General features: G+C 46.2%; 1 protein-coding gene across 1 annotated transcript; it reads right to left on the bottom strand.

Annotated features, from left to right (window-relative positions):
• Positions 1 to 570: 570 nt before the first annotated feature.
• Positions 571 to 22,156, bottom strand: ccdc57 (coiled-coil domain containing 57). The gene is made up of 21 exons (XM_060036581.1): positions 21,195 to 22,156; positions 20,303 to 20,425; positions 19,834 to 19,977; positions 18,716 to 18,824; positions 17,849 to 17,950; positions 16,010 to 16,167; positions 15,346 to 15,420; positions 14,905 to 15,072; positions 13,962 to 14,120; positions 12,750 to 12,912; positions 12,241 to 12,309; positions 7,355 to 7,715; positions 6,918 to 7,112; positions 5,594 to 5,694; positions 5,312 to 5,512; positions 4,907 to 4,963; positions 4,321 to 4,555; positions 3,819 to 3,967; positions 3,237 to 3,374; positions 2,808 to 2,970; positions 571 to 1,149 (listed from the first exon to the last, which is right to left on the bottom strand). Exons 1-21 carry the CDS (start codon positions 21,338 to 21,340, stop codon positions 920 to 922), a joined length of 3,246 nt encoding a protein of 1,081 aa, XP_059892564.1. The 5' UTR covers positions 21,341 to 22,156; the 3' UTR covers positions 571 to 919.
• Between the last annotated feature and the right edge of the window lie 64 nt (positions 22,157 to 22,220).

The raw sequence follows: 22,220 nt of genomic DNA, 5'->3' as shown, positions 1-22,220 counted from the left end.
GACACACACACACACACACACACACACACACACACACACACACACACACACACACACACACACACACACACACACACACACACACACACACACACACACACGCAATACATTTGACCTTTAAGATTCTGCAGTTCAATTCATTTTACATTTCTGGAATTTTTAGCAATGCTTTGCGCTTTTCATTCGGTCACTTAATTTGTTTCTAACCATTTAAATTTTCCTAAATGGTGTGCATGTTTACATTGTTTACTCTATTTAGAGTTTTGAACTTTGGTTCAAACCCCTTCACTTGATTTAAGCAAATTAACGTTTCTTTATGTCTTAGTCTATGTAGCTTTATTAAAAAATATTTTCAACTTCACTTTGTACTACAGCACTCCTCGCTTTTTTATTCAGTAGTCTGTTGTGGTCGTGGTTTCTCTGAAAGGGACAGGAAGAGACTCAATATGCTGGTGGGAAGGGCAGGTAGAAGGAACATTTCCGAAGTGTTATCAAAGTATTGTGCTGTCAAAAATCCCTTCACCTAAATATTGCAAAACGTCAATGTAATAATGTGCGCTTTCCACTGTACATGTGTAATTAAGTATTTATTCTTTAGTGAAGGTACTTGTAGCCTCTTCTGATTCCGCCAATCAAACATTTTGATTCTACCGTTTCAAATTAATACAAATGGTACACGTACAGAGCTACAGAAAGAAACATTCATTACTTTGTCCTGAAACATATTAAAAGGCAGGATTACCGTGCGGCATGATTGCTGGCATTCTTTTTCCTCTCCTGGACTAAAGATGACCAGCGAGCCAGATTCTTCCACAGGTCCAAAGCTGTGTCAGCTGCCTAACATGTAATGTCCATTTGGTCACGGTCAACCCATGTTAACCAGCTGATTAACACCAACACACACAACCAAGCCCAAGCTTCAGTCTTTGACGTTGTAGTTCCTTATTCTACTGGCCCTGTTGGTGGTGGTGGCTCCAGCCGTCTTGCTGGTCTTGGCTTGATGGGAAGTGGTTTTCCCGGGCCTGCTCCTGTCGGGAAATGGGGCCACGCTCTTGCTCGTCACCTTGATGCCCTGCAGCCTCAACTGGGAATCTGAGCCAACAGGCCCAGCAGGAACTGGGAAGGCTGGCCTGTCCAGCTCTGCTTCACCTACAGTGGAGATCAAATGAACACGAGTGTGTGAGAAGCTTCCCCTCTCTAAAAAGCACTTTAACATCCCTGCATCCCTTAATCACAGAGACTTACCTTGCTACATAACATTCATTAAGCTGACACTTTTATCCTAGGCGACTTACAATAAGTGCATGAAACCATGAAGATACAACCAAGAAATTACAAGAATCAAGAGAGTACATATCACTTGACCACGCCCCCAACCAACCCTCTATATCCTGGGCACTTCCCCAACCAGCTCAAAGATCTCCTCCTCGTGATGCCCTAACCAGTCCAAGGTCAGCTAGTGATGCCCCAAACAGCCACAGATCACCTAGTGATGCCCCAACCAGCTCAAAGATCACCTGAAAACACCCTTACAAGCCCACTATCACCTTGCCACGCCCCAACCAGCCAACAATGACCTGGCCACGCCCCAACCAGCCAACAATGAACTAGCCACAACCCAACCAATCAACCATCACCTAGCAATGCCCCAATTAGTCAAAGATGACACCTAACACCCTGACCAGTTAACTATCACCTGGCGATGCTCCAACCCGCCGACCTTGTAGTTGACCTGGCAGCTTGCAGAAAGAGTCACTGACCGGCCTTCGCTCAAACACACACTCCAACTGTAGGTTAAAACATAACTGCTCCACCTTTCCAAAGTGATCTTAGAGATAAATAAATAAAATGACGCATCTGTAAATACTATTGATTATCAAAACAGCAATACTGTTGTATCTTATAAATAGTAAAGTTGGGAGTTAGGGTGTAATTTTTAACTAGCTGCATGGGCCAGGCTTCCTTATTCTGGGCTGGATTTCCACTCTTTAGCAAGACTCCAAATCCAGTCCTGCTTCTTCTAGATGAGAGGACGTTCAGCTACAAAGGCCCAACGGGCTCCTCTATAAAGAAGTAGGTCAATAGTAGGGTTTTTTCCTTTCAGGAGTCGTGAAACGGTTGTCATTGATCCCCGTTCTGATCTGGTTGGGAAAGTGTTCCCCAGAAGGTCATCTTTTAGACTCTGACATGGTGTGTGCAACCACACACACATTAGGCGACCATCATGGGTATTTGGCATCTCAGAATAAAAATACCTTGACCTTCTTTACTTCACAATGTTCTGAGGGGGTTAGACACAAACGATTAATTTGATAATATGAAAAATGTCCCTTTGACATCGGGCTGGGGCAATGTTGAAACAAAACATATAAATGTTAAATGATATATAATGAATATATAATATTAATATATAATATATAATAATATCTACTGAGAAAAAAAATACATATATACAGTATATATCGATATATCTATATATAGATATATAGTATATAGATATATCTAGATAGATATATCTAGAGATACATCTATCTATATAGATGTATCTATATACACAATATATATAAGAAAAATATTAGAAAATCATGTTTGGAATGAAAACCAGTAATTGAACAAGGATGTGGGCAGACAGGTGAGGAGTTGAGCACCAGGTGAGCGTCTGAGCACCAGGTGAGCGACCGAGCACCAGGTGAGCGTCCGAGCACCAGGTGAGCGACCGAGCACCAGGCGAGCGTCCGAGCACCAGGCGAGCGTCCGAGCACCAGGCGAGCGTCCGAGCACCAGGTGAGCGTCTGACCACCAGGTACCTTCAGTGAGCAGCGAGGGGCTGAGGTCCCGGTCCAGCATCTGCCACATCTCACTCAGAGATCCCTCCGTCGCTACCGACGACATCAGGGGGCCTGAGGAGCTGGAGCGCGGCTGGGGTCCGGTGTCTCGGTGATCCGGAGGCCTGTCCATACTACTCGACATCTAAAAAGGAGCAGCAGACACCAAAGATGGGACACTCACAAAATGTTTTATACATATATGCCTATTATTGTACACTCAACTGTAGTTCTGGTTCATGGTTGGCTTTTTTTTTTTTCGTTATGATAAACACAATGATTGACGCGACCATCATCATGCAATGCTTTGCCTTTTAATTCCCATTTAGAGTAGGAAGGAAAATGGGTCTGTAAGGGAGTCACAGAAGTCTGGGCTCTTGTCAGACTGACGCGTTACTCAGAGTCAGTCACCTCTCTCCTGGCTGTTTCCTTGCGTCCCTGAACCCAGGGGTTGGCAGCACCTTTTTGACTCCCACTGTCGCTTTCAGACAGGAGCGTTCTCACCGTGACGATGGGCACCCCCTGCGCCCTCTGAGCGTACTGTAGCTCCTGTTTGGCACACACACATGCAAGCACACTCATACTTCAGTACACAGTGCCCCCTGGTGGTCATAGAGCACAAGCACGACCCAGGAGAGTCGACAGAAATTTGTGCAAGGGTGGAGATGTAGAAATATTTTTTTTTACAGATAATAACATTGATGAAATGTATATCTTATGCAAACAAAGAGATTTATTTGCAGTACAAAGATAAGCCTTGAAGTCTGCATAATGCAAAGCGCTGCTACACCGAATAATTGATCAAATTAAACTTAAGGAAAACCCTGTTATGAGTTCAACCAAACAATACTTTGATGAAAACACTCCAAGACTCGGATTGGAGAGAGATCATTCTGATCCGAGCTCCGGATATAGGGATCGATGGATTTTAATTTGACCACCAGAGGGCACTAGAGGACGCTCTCCGAGGTGATTGTTGGGCTGGGGTATCACCTGTGTGGTGAGCTGGTACTGTAGCTTCTCCAGGGTGGACAGGTGGTGGTCCGGCTGCCCCCTGTCTCTCTCCCCAGCTGGGGTCTCTGGTGCTCTGGCAGAGCCCGGGACCTCTGTGTTGGGAGTCCCAAACGGTAAGTTACAGGTCTCTTCATAGGGAAATCATGATTCCATATCAGGAGTTAAATAATACCATTCTGGCCCCTGCAATAAGCTTATCGTGAAAGGCAACAAAAAAATATGAACAGTTACAACTCAGCAATTGCTCTTATTATAGTTGTTTTATATACAGTGGGCCCCCCAGGTTATGAATTGAATTGATAATCTGGGAAAACCAGTGAATAGTGGTAAACAATGGTAATCATCACAATGTATAATCACAATTATCAATGTGATTATCGAGATTGTCATTATTTTGCAGCCCTAAGCGTCTAGTCCAGATGTTGGAGTACGGTCTAGTTGAATCCAGATGTTGGAGCAAGGTGTGTGTAGAGTATCGTACCCTCTGGTCCAGATGTTTGGAGCTGGGCACGGAGCCCGTTACCCATGGCGATGAGCTGCTGCTTGTCCCGGCTCAGCCTGGCGATGTAACGCACCGCCTGCCTCAGCTTGGCCTGCAGGGGGCCGTCGCCGCCGCCGCCGCAGACGCACCCCGCCCCAGGCCCCAGACCCCCCGGGGAGGCGGGCTGCCGTCGCAGGGCCAGGTTCTCCTCCCGGAGCTGTCCCACCATCTCACTCTAGAAGAGGAGGACCCGGAAGGGACAGACAGTGAGGTAGTGGGCAACGCAGTTGTTGTTAGATAAACATGGCTCTGATCGTTTTCACACGGGCAAAAACGGTTCTGTCCATGAGTCAGATCAGGGAAAAGAATGGATGGAATTTTATGACGAGGAATGGAGAATGATTACCGGATCATGAATAGGAATATAAAGAATTTACGTGACACTATAGAGATCTGTAATAATCCCGTTCTAGGAACTAACTCTACTATCGTGAGTCATGCATTGTACATCAACCTCTAGCTTCCCATCTATGTGCTACAAGTTTTGAATTATACTTTAGACCCATGAGTATGGTGATTCTGTTACCTGTTCGCACACTATGGGGTCCCTCCTACTAGCAATGTCCAACTTTAGAGCCGACACCTGTGGTCAAAACACAGTAGAAGGAGAGGAGTCTGTGGACATTTGAAATACATGCTTATAACATACGAATCATGTGACCAAAATCATAAAACTAAGCCAAAAATGGAATGGAACTCAATAAGCTACTGACTACTCTAAAGAATGTGCATGTGTGTGTCTGAATATAATGAATGAATGCATTTCAGTCTACACAGCCTGCTTCACATCCTCATCCTCACCCTTTGGCCCATGAAACAGAAACATTACTTTGTCTGATAAGCCAGGGTACGCAGCATTTTGTGTAATTTGTTACAATTCTGAATATAATATATTATAATTCACTCAACATGAAGATTAAATATTATTGACCTGGTTCCTCAGAGCGACGGTGTCCAGGTTGTGAAGAATGTTTCCTTTCTGGTACTCCTCCTTCTCTTTTCTCTCCCCCTCCAGCTCCATCTCTACTGCAGCCAGACGCTGCCTGAGACCGGACTCTGTCGAGGCCCATTTAGACTTCTGATTGGCCAGTTCCAGACGTAGCCCTCCCCCCTCTGCCTGCTCAGCATAGCCCTAGAGGGACAAAGGGAAACCTGAGGAGTTTTGCGAACCCTGATCGTTTTTGTCATCCCCTGCGCAAGAGGCGGTAGCTACCTGCTGCGTGAGGCCGGCGATGGCCGACTCCAGGTGGGCTATCCTCACCTCCTGCTTCTTCTGCGCCGCTCCGCTCGCTACCTTCTCCAAACGCAGAACACCTTGGAGGAAGGAAGAAAGTAAGTAAGTTAGTAAGTACAATTTATTTATAAGGCACATTTAACAACAGTTTTCACTGGCCAAAGTGCCGTACATGGTGCAAAGAGGCATATAAAAGAACACATACCACATACATAGACAGTACATGAAAAACATAAAAATAAACAACGTATCCCAACAGGGGAGGAAAGGCCAGGGAGAAGAGGTGTGCTTTGAGCCTAGATTTAAAAATGGTGACGGAAGGAGCGTCTCTAATTGAAGGCGGGGGGGCAGCCACAGCAAAAGCCCTGTCGCCCCTCTGTTTTAACCTAGTGCGTGGAACGTGCAGGAGACCCATACTACATGATCTAAGGGACCTGGGTGCTGATGTCGGGCGGGGCCAGGCCATTTAGGGCTTTAAAAACCATAAGTGGGGTTTTAAAATGAATTCTGTGCTGGATGGGCAACCAGTGGAGGGAAGCTAGGATGGGGGTTATATGATCCCGCTCTCTGGATCCAGTCAGCAGCCTTGCTGCAGAGCTCTGGACCAGCTGAAGGCGAGAGAGGAGTGATTGAGGGAATCCTAGGTAAAGGGAGTTGCAGTTATCCAGCCATGATGTAATGAAGGCGTGTATTACTTTTTTCCAGATTGTGAAATGATAAATGGGGTTTCATCTTAGCAATGACCCTGTGCTGGTAAAAACTGCTCTTGACCACAGCAGCAATTTGCTTGTCAAAGCAGAAATTCGATTGGTAGATGAAACCCAGGATTCTGGTGTGGGGTTGTGGAGGAAGGAACACACACACACACACACACACACACACACACACACACACACACACACACACACACACACACACACACACACACACACACACACACACACACACACACACACACACACACACACACACACACACACACACACACACACAGGAAAATCAGACTGCCGGACCGTTACGTCTGGTTAATGCTTAGATCTTCTCTTTATGCATATTTTTTTTAATGGATTGTCTGAAATGTCAGTGGGAGTGAATGAATGAGAAATTCACCATTGAGCCCCTGCAGCTGTTCAAAAAAGGGGGTGCTCAATGTTGAGTTCTATAGTATTCCCCTATCTTTAACCCAAGAACATTTATATAAGCGCCGGCACTATACACAACAAAAGACACACAACACAAAAAGACAATCGCTTACAGATGTGAGTTGTTATGAATCTTGAGGTGTCAGCTTCCGAGGACCTACCGATGGTTTCATTGAGCGAGCGAATGTGGTTCTGCATGTACGTGTTCTCGGGGGCCACAGGGGCCACAGGGGCCCGCCGCAGCGTTGGCGTCTCTGGTGTGGTGGTGGCGCCCGATAGCTGCTCTTCCAGCTGCCTGCAGCGCCTCTTCAGTTCAGCCACTTCCTGCTCGAGCGCACACGTGTACTCTGGCGTGCCTGCAGACCTCACGCAAGCAACATGCAGTCACCGGGTGGATGTTTTACAACCAGTGAAACGACGTGTAGTACCTGGGTAATTATTTGTTCTGTATCCTGTGTGTGTACTTTATTGAACATACCACGGTTTGACAAAAAGTTACAAAGGATAAATGATTTAATTATATAAAACCTATATAAAAAATCCTCTGACAGTGTTTTCTGTGCTTCTTCCTGGAAAAAGGCTACATACGCAAACGCACCTTCTGGCCTGGTCGCGTCCGTTCCTCCAGTAGGGGGCGCCGTGTGCTCGGACGACGCTCCGGGCTCTGCCTGGGTCCTCGCGGTGGTGGCTGGCCGAGGAAGAGGGGCCCCACCGAGGCCCTCCATGTCCATCCTCATCTGGGCCACCACGGCCCTCAGGCTGCTGTTCTGCTCCTGCAGGCGGGAGACCAGCTCCGACCCTACTGGACCGGGGGCACCCTGCCAGGGACAGACAGCACCGCGCGGGTGAAGGGGGGCCACTGTAGAGTCCCCTCTGGATGTGGGACCGTCTCTTACTACACTCCCATGGAAGTGGCGTGAAGTCAGAAAGCTTGCTAATGTGTTTGATACTTTTTTTATTTTTTAGTTTATTTGTCATGGACAACGCAGCGCACATTATAACATACATAATTATCACAGTGAATGCCATCATTTGCACTAATCCATACTAGTTCACTGAACAATTATCCCTCTACTTGAATGTACATATCCCCTGTTTCAACACCCATAGTACTCTATTTATTTTATTATATTATATTTATATATACTGCACTTATTGTACCTCTATGCTGCTCTGATACTGTATAATTCATGTACAAACTGCACTTTACTGCTCTTTGGCACTTCTGGTTGGTCACAAAACCTCATTTCGTTGTACTCTGCACAATGACAATAAAGTGAATCCAATCCAATCCAATCCAATGTGTGTAGAAGCGTTGCATAGAAGGTATCTAGCCGGTTGGCTAATTTGCTTGTTGTGAATCAAGAACCTGGCCATGCTGGTTGGTTTACTACAGCTGGGGTTGCAGTTACGATACCAATCCTAAAAAACTATTAAAAGTACTGCTATCAAACCGTCCACCTTGGTTAACACACGTGGTGGCGTTTGCATTCTTGAACACTAGGTGGGGCGAGTGACATTGAAAACAAATTTGGAGGAAAACTCTCCAATCTTAGCCAACCTAATAAAATGAATAGCATGTAATACATAATGTGGACTACGAAATAAGCTTGAACTCTTGCCGTGAAACAATATACAAGACAGGATATGTTTCCTGGAGAGCTCAGAGGGCTTTTATAGAAGTATAATTAAGTAGGATTCATATCGATCGGGACCAGGATAATGAAAAGAGGCGTATGAGCCAGAAAGAGCCAGCTCAGCCATTAGGGACGAAACCGATCCAGGATGTTGACGCACACAGAGGCTAGTACCAATACCTCTTAACTTAATAACAACTCTAATAATAATCAAAATAGATCAGCAGCTAATGCATCTCCATCACAACAGACAAAACCAAGCGAAGTGTAGCCGCTGTGTTTCTCAGGGGGGGGAACAATTGCAACCGGGATTGAATGTGGCATGAATTATTCTCCAACAAACACATTATTTGCAGTCATTTTCACAGTGGTTGTGGCTTATGCCCAGGCCAGTACTCTGTACTGTAATATTACAGTACTCTGTACTGTAATATTACAGTATTACAGTACAGCTACATTCAGGACAGAAATCCTCCTCAGGTTCCGGTCTGCTGGCTGAAGCCTCCTCGTGTTAGACTCACTACCTTACAGTCATAGCTTCCAGGGGTCGCTTCAGTCTCAGCTCATGTTCTCGCCCATTACAACCAGATTAGCACTGTCCAGTGAAGGTACGACATGCGCAAGGAGGGCCGGGGGAACACGTGTGCAGTTATTCTAGGAACGATCAGGGACACACTTCAAGTGCCCCGTCCCGTGACGGGGCACTTGCCACGGGGAAAGGATGGATTGAAACAGAGCGAGGGTGTGTGTGTGTGTACATATGAGTGTGTGTGTATATATACGAGTGTGTGTGTGTCTGTGTCTACATATAAGGGTGTGTGAGTGTATATATATGAGTGTGTGTGAGTACATATGAGTGTGTGTGAGTACATGAGTGTGTTTGTGTGAGTGAATGTGTGTACGTCCATAAGAGTGTGTATGATGTGTGTGTACATAAGAGTGTGTGCGTGAGTACATACGAGTTTGTGTGTGTGTGTGTGTGTGTGTGTGTGTGTGTGTGTGTGTGTGTGTGTGTGTGTGTGTGTGTGTGTGTGTGTGTGTGTGTGTGTGTGTGTGTGTGTGTGTGTGTGTGTGTGTGTGTGTGTGTGTGTGTGTGTTTGTACTTATGAGTGTGTGTGTGTGTTCCGGTTTTCTATTTAAAGCCACTTATTGTTGCTGTTACGTATTTTAAGAATCTAAGCTACCCACACATGGACCCAATGAAGCAAGACCAAACATATAAGCCGTAAATACCATACATAGCCACAAGGGGAGCAAGACCTTACTGAAGGCTGCAATAAATACTTTAGCCACAGAAGGCAGCATCACAGACCAGGCGAGAAAATACCGAAGATTATCTCACATCGGCTCCCCCCACTACTTCCGGACCGCGCTGATCAGATCATAACAGCCTACAGACCCACATTGACTTCAGAAACTCCCGGTAGCTCTCTTGGACAGGGGTTAGGCCTATTGATCAACTGGGAGTCGCTCAGCACGTGTTTAGAATACATCTTGGTATTTTGTTATTAAAGACGATGAATTATTAAGGTAAAAGACCGCTGACCCCCTACACAAGTGAAGTCCCCACCCCCCCCCACCCTCTCTCTCTCTCTCCCTCTTCTACCCCCCCCCCCCCCCGCCCCCCTCTCCCCACCCCCCTGTTTACCTGGGCTCTCCTGGCTGTTTGATAAGGCAATGGTAGCCTGCACAAAGGGACCCCCGGTGTGTTATGCTGTCTGTAAATGGTGAAAGTTAAGCCGGGCCACTATAAGGTTTATTTATTACCGGCCACAAACTTCCAAACTCTTTACGGTGGGGGTGAGGAAAGGTCAGGTTTTTAACGTTAATCTAGCTTAGTTGCATATTAAAACGGAGGATTGGCCAAGGAGTTCAAATTGGATTGATTCCTCCCGGTTCATTTAAAATCGAATGTGCAATTTTGATTAGTATACAAAGCAGCCGTAGAGTGTAACCACGTGGTGTTAAAGAGACGGCGCGTCTTCGTGACGTGGGTTTCCTTTGTCCAGACGTCCGCCATCTTGGGTCTTGCAGAAACCAAGAGCAGCGGGGAGCCCAACTACAGTGTTACATTCTCTCCCTCTCTCCTCCCCCCCCTCTCTCTCTCTCTCCTCTTCCCCCCCCCCCCCCCTTCTCTCTCCCTCTCCACCCCCCCCCCCTCTCTCTCCCTCCCCCTCCACCCCCCCCCCCCCCTCCCCAGAAGATCCTATCGGGAAACCCCCCCACTCCCCTTGTCCCAGTCTTCACAGGTCCAGTAGTCAGACACCCCCCCCCCCCCCCCCCCATCCCCCTGTCCACAGGTCCAGTCGTCAGACCCCCCCCCCCCCCCCATCCCCCTGTCCACAGGTCGTCGTCAGATCCCCCCCTCCCCACCCTTTGTCCCTGCAAACATTCTCTTCCCCTACCCTTCCTTATTCATATTGCTTGGAGAAGATCGGGAGCGGTGGGACGGGGGCTTCGATTTAACTAACAATAGAGAGGCAAGTGGCCTCGCTGTTGTTGGTTGGGTTGAGGTTCTTGTCTTATTGTTCTTGCTTCCCCTTGCCCCCTCCCACCCTCACACCTAGCCATGTGTTGAAACCAAGATGTAAATTTAGTTAAGTGTTTGTATATTTGAGGGTCTGTGTGTCTGGATGCTGAAATGCAGAGAGCCACTAACCTAGTTGATATCGGCAAAACACGCAAATATTTGTGTAGATTGTAATCAATGTTTTTTGATTCACCAACATTAATAGTTTAAACGATCTGTAAATGTTCACATTTGTACTCAATTTGTTCTTCCTCTTCAGGCCTTTGCAACCCAAGCAGTGATGGATGCCCGGCATTCATGGTTTTAACCGGTGCACAAGGTGGGAGTTCAAAGGAGTTCAAATTGGATTGATTCCTCCCGGTTCATTTAAAATCTAATGTGCAATTTTGATTAGTATACAACGCAGCCGTAGAGTGTAACCACGTGGTGTTAAAGAGACGGCGCGTCTTCGTGACGTGGGTTTCCTTTGTCCAGACGTCCGCCATCTTGGGTCTTGCAGAAACCAAGAGCAGCGGGGAGCCCAACTACAGTGTTACATTCTCTCCCTCTCTCCTCCCCCCCTCTCTCTCTCTCTCCTCTTCCCCCCCCCCCCCCCCCTCGCTCTCCCTCCCCCGCCACCCCCGGGGGTGGCGGGGGAGGCGCCACCCCCCGAATCTAACACGTATCTCTCACACGTGTTAGATTCAATTCCCTCCGTATAGCTTCACTTACCATGCCGAAACATGCCGACGACTTTATAATAAATGAAGTGAGTTAAAGCAACCCGGGATTGGACAACTTTCTTCGAGAATATGCAATATTGCCGATTAATTATCAGCCAGAAAGAGATCGCGTAGCGGTGCCAATGCACCGCACTCAACAAAAGGCAGTCTGTCATGTGACCTTACGTGAGAATCAAACCAACAGTTTGAGCTACTGGCCTGCCATCAACACTTTATAAATGCCTATCAGCAACTTCAACTTTGTACTTATATAGGGACGGGGGGACGGGGGACGGGGGGGGGTTATGAAGAGTTTTTTTTAGTTCATGTTGGGGTGTTTCTAGTTCATGTTGACGCTTTTGTGGTTCATGTTGACGTGTTTGTGGTTCATGTTGGGGTGTTTCTAGTTCATGTTGATGTGTTTGTGGTTCATGTTGACGTGTTTGTGGTTCATGTTGGGGTGTTTCTAGTTCATGTTGACGTGTTTGTGGTTCATGTTGACGTGTTTGTGGTTCATGTTGGGGTGTTTCTAGTTCATGTTGGTGTGTTTGTGGTTCATGTTGGCGTGTTTGTAGTTCCTGCTGTAGTTCCTTCCGGTGTGTGCTGACCTCCTCACCTGTAATGCCTGCAGCAGGAAAGAGGCCTCCTCCAGCTCCCTGCCTCGCTCCTTGAGCTCCGCTTGCGCCTGGCAGAGAGAGAGAGAGAGAGAGAGAGAGAGAGAGAGAGAGAGAGACATCAGAAACATTCACCCAGTAACACTGCAGTTCTCAGTCCTATCACACTCACTGTGTGTATAATAAACCATTTGTTCGTTCGTCCATTTTTTTCACTTTTGGTACATTTGCACACCTTGCCTCACAATTTGAGACCAAAATGAGCACAGATGCCACCCGGCCTGAAGTTTGCCTAATCAGAGACAGTCTCTGAACCACAGAGTCTCCTATTGGTGGGGATTGCGAGTAAATCAGTGTGTGTGTGTGTGTGTGTGTGGGGGGGTGTGACCTGGTCTCTCTGCTGCGTAAGTTGTGTGTGACAATCCTCTTGTCGTGTGTGTGTGTGTGTGTGTGACAACCCTCTTATGTGTGTGTGTGTGTGTTTCTGTGTGTGTGTGCGTGCGTGTCTCACCTGGTCCCTGGCCTGTGTGAGGCCCTGGATGAGGCCCTGGCTGGTCAGGTAATGCTGGGTCTTGGTCTCCTCACAGCGCCGCTGCCAGTCCAGCTCCACCTGGATACGCCGCTGCTCCAGGGCCTCCTCTCGCTGCAGCCCTGCGCTCAGCTGCTGCTGGAATCTAGCAGGAGGAGAGGGAGGAGCATGAAGCACAGGGAGGAGGAGCTAAAACACAGGGAGGAGGAGCTAAAACACAGGTAGGAGGAGCATGAAGCACAGGGAGGAGGAGCATGAAGCACAGGTGGGTGGTGCATGAAGCACAGGTAGGAGGAGCATGAAGCACAGGGAGGAGGAGCCTTAGGCACAGGGAGGAGGAGCCTTAGGCACAGGTAGGAGGAGCATGAAGCACAGGGAGGAGGAGCATAAAGCACAGGGAGGAGGAGCATGAAGCACAGGTAGGAGGAGCATGAAGCACAGGGAGGAGGAGCATGAAGCACAGGTGGGTGGTGCATGAAGCACAGGTAGGAGGAGCATGAAGCACAGGGAGGAGGAGCCTTAGGCACAGGGAGGAGGAGCCTTAGGCACAGGTAGGAGGAGCATGAAGCACAGGGAGGAGGAGCATAAAGCACAGGGAGGAGGAGCATGAAGCACAGGTAGGAGGAGCATGAAGCACAGGTAGGAGGAGCATGAAGCACAGGTGGGAGGAGCATGAAGCACAGGTGGGAGGAGCATGAAGCACAGGTGGGAGGAGCATGAAGCACAGGGAGGAGGAGCTAAAACACAGGTAGGAGGAGCATAAAGCAAAGGTAGGAGGAGCAAAAGCAAAGGTAGGAGGAGCAAAAGCAAAGGTAGGAGGAGCTAAAAAAAAAAGGTAGAGGAGCTAAAACACAGGGAAGAGGAGCTAAAACACAGGGAGGAGGAGCTAAAACACAAGGAGGAGGAGCTAAAACACAGGTAGGAGGAGCTAAAACACAGGGAGAAGGAGCTAAAAGACACAGGGAGGAGAAGCATGAAGCGCAGGTAGGCGGAAAGGAAGCACAGGTAGGAGGAGCAATTAGCACAGGTAGGAGGAGCTTAATCACAGGTAGGAGGAGCATGACGCACAGGTAGGATTAGCCTGAAGCAGAGGTAGGAGGTGCAGGTAGCACTGGGAGGAGGAGCCTAAGACACAGGTGGGAGGAGCATGAAGCACAGGTGGACCAGTACATTTATAAGACGTTGAGTGATTACTTCTCTGTTTCCTGGCGTCTCCTGTCCAGCTCGCTCTTCAGTCTGGCCTCCGTCTCCTGCGCAGTCAGCAGCGCCGTATCCCTGGCAACCGTCTCTTTTGAGGCCTGCTTGATGTATTTGTCCCAGTTGCAGCGGGCCGTCTCCAGCTCTCCGTGAAGCCTGTTGGGTAAAAAGGCACACACAGAGTTAGACACCCGCACGCGCGCACACATACACACAGAGTTAGACACACACACAAACACATACACAGACTGACACACACACACACACACACACACACACAAAAGAGGGTTGTCATGACATGAGAAGCTTATGTAATCACAGTGATCGCATCACTCAATAGAGCTGAGGCTGTGTACACACCAGGACTAATATAAAAGGGAAAATATTAAAATACATATACTCATATTCATATACATATATATATATCATATACAATACTCATTGAAGCTGCTGTAGTTGAGAAAAAATGCTGAAAAAAATGTATGGATATGAAGTGTTACAGGAAAGGGGAAAGAGATACCCTAATACGGTCTAAAATCGAAATGGTCTCATACAGAGGCGGGTGCAATCACCAGAGCAGATATGCTCACAGAGCGTTTGAGTCACTATAGCTGACGGGATGCAGAGATATTTCTAACAGGTTACAATCAAATTATACCATAAAATCGTACCTACAGTACCTTTAATAATTATAATCATAAAAAGAATCTAGAACCCTAACGCTGGATATTAAAATCGAAACACAATCCCATACCGTTGCATCTCAAGAATTATGTTATAAAGAAATGTACAAGATTAAGAAAATTTGATGTTCAGATGTTGAATGTTCTGAGATTTGAACCCACATTAAACATTGAATTAAATTTTTAAAAAACAAACAAAAAGATCTGGTATGATATTCGACGAATAATCGCCCCAGGACTCCCGCCCAGCGCCTCACCTCTGGATGGCCTGGTCGCGCTCGGCCAGCGTCCGCTGCTGGTCCTGAAGCTGGGCGCGGGCCTGTCCAGCGGCTGTCTCCGCTGCCTCCGTCTGGACGCGGAGGGCCTCCTGCTGGGCCGCCAGGGCCCCGTCCCGCTCCCGAAGGGCCCGCTCCAGAGCCCGGTGCCTGAGAACCGTCCGATGGAGGATTTGTTTCTAACTCAGTGGTGGTCTTCGTTCTTCAACAGCAGCGGGGCAGCGGTGTCAAAAGGGTAAGAGCAGTTTGTACTGCAACCGAAAGGTCCCTGGTTCGATCCCCGGCCCCTCTTAGCTTAAGTGTCGAGGCGCAAGACTGTTCACCATTTGTGCGATATATAGGTTAACAGTCTTTTTCAGCGTTCTTAGTACCGTATATTCCCGTTTAACATAGATACTGGTTTTGGATTATTTTTCCACCTACTTTTTAACATGCTCCTCCTTTTCTTTGCCTAGTTTGGCCTCCATCCTTGTTAGCCGTTTCTCCAGTTCCTTAATCCTAGTAAACGAATCCAGTCAGGAGTAGTAAAGCATGGGTACCAATCTCCCCATACAATGATATGATTACATGGATCACAAATCGTTGTCTCATGTCTGGGTGTTATCACTGTGTTGACGGCGTCACAACCATGTGTACATGTACCTCGAATCCTATTCGAGGTACATGTACACATGGTTGTCATCTAGATATTTTCACTGTTATGAGCCATCTTCAAACATTGCAGTTAACGGTGTACATTAATACACAATCAAACAAGACACACCCCACTGTAGATTAATGGAAGATACAATACTGTGACAGACCCTCAATCATTGAGTCCTCCATTGCAGACAACAACAAAGTTCACGTATATTTTAAACATGACATTGGTTGTTTTCGAGAATTGAGTCATGACAATGAGAAAGGTGTGATTTCTATTAATTGTTATTCTCTTTTTTTTTTATTTGCTTTATCGTGTGTAAAGCGTCCTTGGGTACCAAAAAATGGTCAACACATCAAATGCATTACATTATAATTCACGGTTTACTAGTAACTTCTTTACTCATTGTAAATCCCCCAAACAGACGGACAGACAGACAGAGGGTACCGGTTGTCCCCGAGAGCGGTGGTCTCGGCGTGCTCCAGGTGTGTGCGTCGGAGCTGATCCCGGGTCTGTCCACAGAGCCCCTCAGAGGCCTGCAGTGCGTCAGAGGCCTCCTGCTGGGCCTGGGCCTGGTACTCCGTCTCTTTGGAGAGCAGCTTCACCTGGACCACGGCACGCAGGCATGCACAGGCACACAGGCACACAGGCACACAGGCACACACACACACACACACAAAGACACACAGACACACAGACACACACACAGACACACAGACAGACACACACACTCAAATTTAGATTTATTATCTGTTTGCTTTCTTATTTTCTGCTAAAACATTTTATGGTTGTGTGTTGGTGCTTGTTTGCCCTCAAGGTGAATTCCTATTCTTAAATAGGACTCCCACGTCCTCACTCACACACACACACACACATTGTGTTAGCTGTCATCTAAGTATAATCGAAGATGACAGCTAACAAAGAGAATAACAGTAACTGCTATGCTATGGGTGATGCAGGTCTATTTTGTTTCTTCCATGCTTGCAGATTGGCCAGAGCCAGAATGAGTGAGGCCTGGCCTACGAGAAGGCTTAAGATGTCCTCCTTGATTTCCCAACTTTCAGTTAGAGATTAGACTGTCTGGAACCAGAATAGCTGATATGAGTTTCCCTTTTGAGAACAAATAACAGCTCTGTGGTTCTGTGGCATTATACTACAAGGCTCTGAAAGCTAAACCTTCTCTCATACGCCGCTGCTCATAGAGAGTGGAATGTACACAGTGTTTTTTTTCTTAATTGGGGAGTTCTTTCAGTAACAATGGCATTAATTACCATGTTGACGATCATATTAGACAAATGGTCACGTTTAAAACCAAAATAAAAATCAGTATTGGGTTCACCGGCTCGTTAATAGATGTATTTGGTTTGTCTGTCCTTGTCTGTCTTTTGAAACAGTTCATGATGGGGTCTGCGGAAACCAGAAGCCAATTTTATGTCTGACTAAAATTGGATCACAGCACGGTAACATGTCATGGGCGCTATCATATTCGGCTTTCATTCCTTCATCATCAGCCTTGAACTTCCTCATTTGATTACACAATATGGCAAAGGTTATCTTGTAATTAACTAATAATAAACGACATCTACAGTAAGATCATATTTTTCACTGCATTATGTTATTATGTGGTAATATGTCGAACTGTTATGTATCAGTAAACAAAAGTCATGAAAAAGTGTTGGGAATTCATCAGAAACAATATAATAATTAAATTCTATATGATGTTTGTGTTTTAGACCCCGTAGTCCCTAATTAAACCCTCCACCAACACCTAGAAAGCCTGCTTATCAAGATGCATAGAGGAAAAACGCCAAAGCATCACAGAAATCAATCTGTGACACGTTATGAGCCAACCAGTTATCCTTGTGCAAATTCAGTCAAATTAACAAATCCATTGTACGGTCTGTAGTCCCGTAAAGCTGCACAAAGGCCCAGGGTTGGGGGCAAACATGCATAAAATAACGTCACAGAGATAGGTCACACATATTGATAGGCCACACACTGCACTGTCGGGTATTGATTGGATTTCACTAAATGAAGACAAAGGAATGAAACCCTACAAGCATATCTACACACGAGTGGAATGAGATATAGGGGAGATTACATAAGAGCATATTGCAAAGTATACCTTTTCAATGTAATTACAAACCTGAAATCTAGATAGCGATCTGCAACGTAAACACAAATATGCTCATTGCAAGACTGGAGACATGCAGAGGTGAATACAGGCATGTGTGCTCGCACAAGCACACACACACACAGACGCACACCTGACTGATGCACATTTACCTTGATTTCGTGAGAAAGTAAGACAGTGCGCATTTCATCCATTCGCAGGTTGAACTCATGCTCTCTCAGACGGAGGACGTTGTCAAAGTCTGCCGTCATCTCCTGCAGACGCAGAGGAAGAAAAACTCACAAAACAACCAAACCTGCCTACAAACTCAGTGTGTCTGTGTCTGTTTATACACATTTCACATTTTTTTTTCTGCAAGATTGTATGCAATTGTATGCATGTCTTGTATATAAAAAAAAAATTAAAAACATTTTAAATAAAAAATATAATTCCCTTTTCAAATCATCTTAGCTCCAATATCAGAATTTAATATCTGTACCATTACTCCTATTGATCCTACAAGCCCAGTCTTATGTCGTGCAAACATTGGAACCTAAACATAGCTTACACACACACACAGCTCTGCAACAAAATGAGTCCATTGGATCCCAATAAATCCGACCATTGCGTTTTGTTCCTTTTCGGTAGCGGTGAAGTATCTGTCACTATTTGTCCACCAAATCATAGCACCAGTGCCAACACTTAAAAGTACAAGATTAATCCCCGTCAAGTCATCGCTCTGCTTGTTGCGCCTTCTCCCGTTTCCTCACAGAGGAGGCAGCGACAGCACGCACACACACACACTCAGTGTGAGCCAGTTCAGCACAATGACTCACTTGCAGGTCAGGCAGAGGTCAGTGTAAAGGTCTAGCCCTGTGCTAAATACGTGGGTGGCCTGTCAGTTATTTAAAGGCCTGCCAGGCAGACCACCCCACCAGCCCCACAAGAACCAACAGACCCACCAGAACCAACAGACCCACCAGCGCCACTGTGTGTGTATGTACACCTGTATGTACGTTTGTGTATGCGTGCGCGTGTACCTGTCTCTGCAGGGCCAGCTCTCCCTCCACTTCTTTGATGCGTCGTTCTAAATGGCGTTTCATCCCCTCGTAGTCTTCCCTCTGCTTCTGAAGGTCAGCAGCCATGGAGCTGCAGTAAACACGTAAACACACACACACACACACACACACACACACACACACACACACACACACACACACACACACACACACACACACACACACACACACACACACACACACACACACACACACACACACACACACACACACACACACACCATCACTAGAACATCCCCCCTCATTGTGTGTGTATGTGCATGCGCGCCTGCCTCTACGTGCATGTATACAACCTTTCTCCTTTTACACATGCGGTCCAAGCCGGGCCTGGCAATGTTGGAATTCACCAGACAGCAAGTCAAGGTTTCGTGGGAGTGTGAACCAAGAAACACTATCCTCACCCAGGGGATGCTAGTGGGCCCAGATATGTATCTCATAGTCAAACTGATTTACATCTGTGAACTCTTTACAAGAGTCCTGCCCAAGCTTTCAAGCCTCATGTTTAGCCACAGCCACCATCAAGAACTAAATGAAATTACCAAGGTAGTCAATTATTCATGGTTTGGTTAAGGTCATAAATGTGCTTAATTTGTTTGCTCCTATTGATTGCAACCGTAAAAGCCATGTTAGTTTCCATTTTAAAGGATGTCATCAAAATATAAATATTTGAGAATGTCATTCTTTTGTAGTTAAGAAAATAATTGAAATATTTACAAGAAACCCAAGGAACGTGCAGGGGGTTGTATTCAAAACATATCAATATACATTTTCTTTCACCTAATGTGAAAAGTAATCAACTAATCAAATCTAATATGTACATGGATGCTAATCAACACCTGCACTGTACTGACATCTACACTCTATCATAAGATAGAATAATACTGCATCTAAATCCAAAATGCTTTGCATGTCAAAAAGATTAGGGAATCTATTAGGAATTGTGTAAGCCTGTTGAATACCATATCGATGCCATATTTTCCATACGCGTTTCTTGTGTGGGTTGACCTTTCTATATCGTATAATGTACATGAATGTGGATCCTTTAATATAATTAACTGCAGTCTAACTCCCAAACTCACCCCTGCAGCTTCTCCAGCTGCACCCTGTGTTCGGTGGCCTTCAGCTGGCTGCGTCTCAGCTCCTGGCCCCTCTCCTGGGTCTCCCTGGCCTTCTGATCCGACAGCTTGGCTACCTGGATACGCAGCTGGCTCAACTCCTCCAGCCTGCGGAGTAAAGACCAGGTCAGGCCCCGTTTACACAGGACCTCAAACCATACCTCTCTTTGACCTACCCTCCTTAACGGTTCTGCTATTCCAATGTTTGGACGTTAGGGCAGACGTTATGTACTAGGTCTGCAAATAATGATTATCACCACTTTGGCTAATTTATCTACTGCTCTTTCAAAGCCATGCAAATTGATTTGGGTATTTGGTTGCATTTGATCAATGGGGATAACAAAGCTATAGACTTGAGATATGGACGATCCAATAGGAACCTATGAGATCACGGTGTTGCAGTGGATAGTCCCGGCTCGATGAGTGTTACTACCTGGCACTCTCCACAGTCTGTGCCTTGGCAGCCTCGGCATCGTATCTCTCCAGCTCTCTGTCTCTGTCCTCCAGCACAGATAGGTTGTATTGGAAATCTTCTCTGAGCTGCTTGAAGCGCTGCCTGAGGAGAAACAACATGCCAGCCAACACTCCTCACGTACATGTCACACACAGAGATACATGCTTATCCAGGTCACTGGATTAACACTTCATACTTGGCCTCATCCCTGACCAAACACAACATTGTATATAACGTCCCGCGTCGCATTAGAATATCGGTTTTGCTTTGACTACTTTGAAGAAGGTTTGGGTCTTTGCCCATGATCCGAATGGTTATCCTTATCCTAACACGACCGTTCTTCACTCTTCTTCACTGTTCCTTAACACACTGACATCCCCTACCGTTTTTCGCCTATGCTCTATGTATCCAAACAGTGAAGAAGAAGAAGGGGAAGAAGAAGAGCCAACCTTTAAGATAAAGTCATCCAAACCGTGAAGAAGAAGAAGAAGAAGAAGAAGAAGAAGAAGAAGAAGAAGAAGAAGAAGAAGAAGAAGAAGCCTTTAAGAAAAAGTTATCCAAACTGAGAAAAAGAAGAAGAAAAAGATCAAACAGCTATTATTGAAGATGAAAGCTGAGCAAAACCTTGCCATACAGTAATGGTTGTCTTCTATATGACCCAGTAACAAAGCAAATTAGTTCAGTCCCTGTTGGGTGTGGGGTCACACAGCCAGCAAGCAAGCAAGCTTACTGTACCGGAAGTGATATATTGCTGAACCTTATGACAAATGTACTTATTGTAAGTCGCTTTGGACAAAAGCACCGTCTACGAAATGCCCTAAATGTAAATGTAAGCAAGTCAATCGATAAAAAGCATTGTTCATAACGGCACCTTAAGGAGGACAGCTGCTCCTGCGCATCTTTGAGTGAACTTTCCAGCTGCCGAGCCCTGAGTGTCTGGAGCTCCTTCCACTCTCGCTCCTTGGTGGCCAGCTGAGCCTCCAGGTGCTCTGGCTCTCCGCCGTCCACCGCCTTCATGTTCAGTGAGACCGAGGTGCACCGAGGACTCTATACGTTTGTAGTAATAGTCATGTCAAAGCGGCTTAGTCATGTGAAAGCGGGTGGCCTCCACACTATTGATGGGTCACTGACACGTTGCCCATTCATTCTCGATGAGCGCCATCATCACTTTGTTTCAACAAGGATAACTTGAATGAACACATCGTCGCTCGTCGGTGTTCACCGCGAGGAGAAAGTACAACACTCGCAAAACGACGTCACGGCCGCTTCATGAAAAATGTAAAACCTTTTTTGCAAAACCCTAAAATGTTAAACCTATCGGATTTCATTTAAATGACACATCGCCGCTCGGATGTTGTTGAGCGCCACAAACGTTTAATCGCGCTTTCCCCAATCGAACTCGTTACCATGGATACCGTCCGTCAATTTAGTTCCTCCGTCAGAAAATTAAACCATTTAATTTACGTTCCTATTATCCAACAAAGCTACATGGTGTGACGTAATATAGTTATGTACTTGTAACTGACTGTCTGCCGTCTATAACTTTCTCAATGTATTACTGAATAAATAAGCGGTTCTTATTTCTTCTACAAAGAAAGTTCTGGCTACAAAATATTTATTCATATTTGTAGCTACATCTGCTACACATTTACACTGAAAATATATGGCGGATGCACTGTAGTTTTGTGAAACGTAACAATTCATGAAATATCAAAGTAACTATTTTAATAATTACATTGTTATCACACACTACTACCATGAAACTACGCCACAGGCAGCCAGGGCGTGTGTGCGTTGCGTCAGACCATCCTCAAGATGGAAGTAAAGCGGGGAAAGGGGCGGAGCATTTCACGCCACTGCTGGTCATAGATGCGTCATCGCCGAGGAGGAGATGGGT

Source organism: Gadus macrocephalus, chromosome 18 (genome assembly GCF_031168955.1).
Source record: "Gadus macrocephalus chromosome 18, ASM3116895v1".
NCBI lineage: Eukaryota > Metazoa > Chordata > Actinopteri > Gadiformes > Gadidae > Gadus > Gadus macrocephalus.
The sequence above is the reverse complement of the archived record's forward strand: the minus strand, read 5'-3'. Positions and strand labels throughout refer to the sequence as shown.

Coding starts and splice junctions, on each gene's coding strand:
- ccdc57 (XM_060036581.1), bottom strand. CDS start 21,340: ATGAAGGCGGTGGACGGCGGAGAGCCAGAGCACCTGGAGGCTCAGCTG. Junction 19,978..20,302: donor CAGACTGTGGAGAGTGCCAG/GTAGTAACACTC, acceptor TTTACTCCGCAG/GCTGGAGGAGTTGAGCCAGC. Junction 14,121..14,904: donor CGCGACCAGGCCATCCAGAG/GTGAGGCGCTGG, acceptor TTTACCCAACAG/GCTTCACGGAGAGCTGGAGA.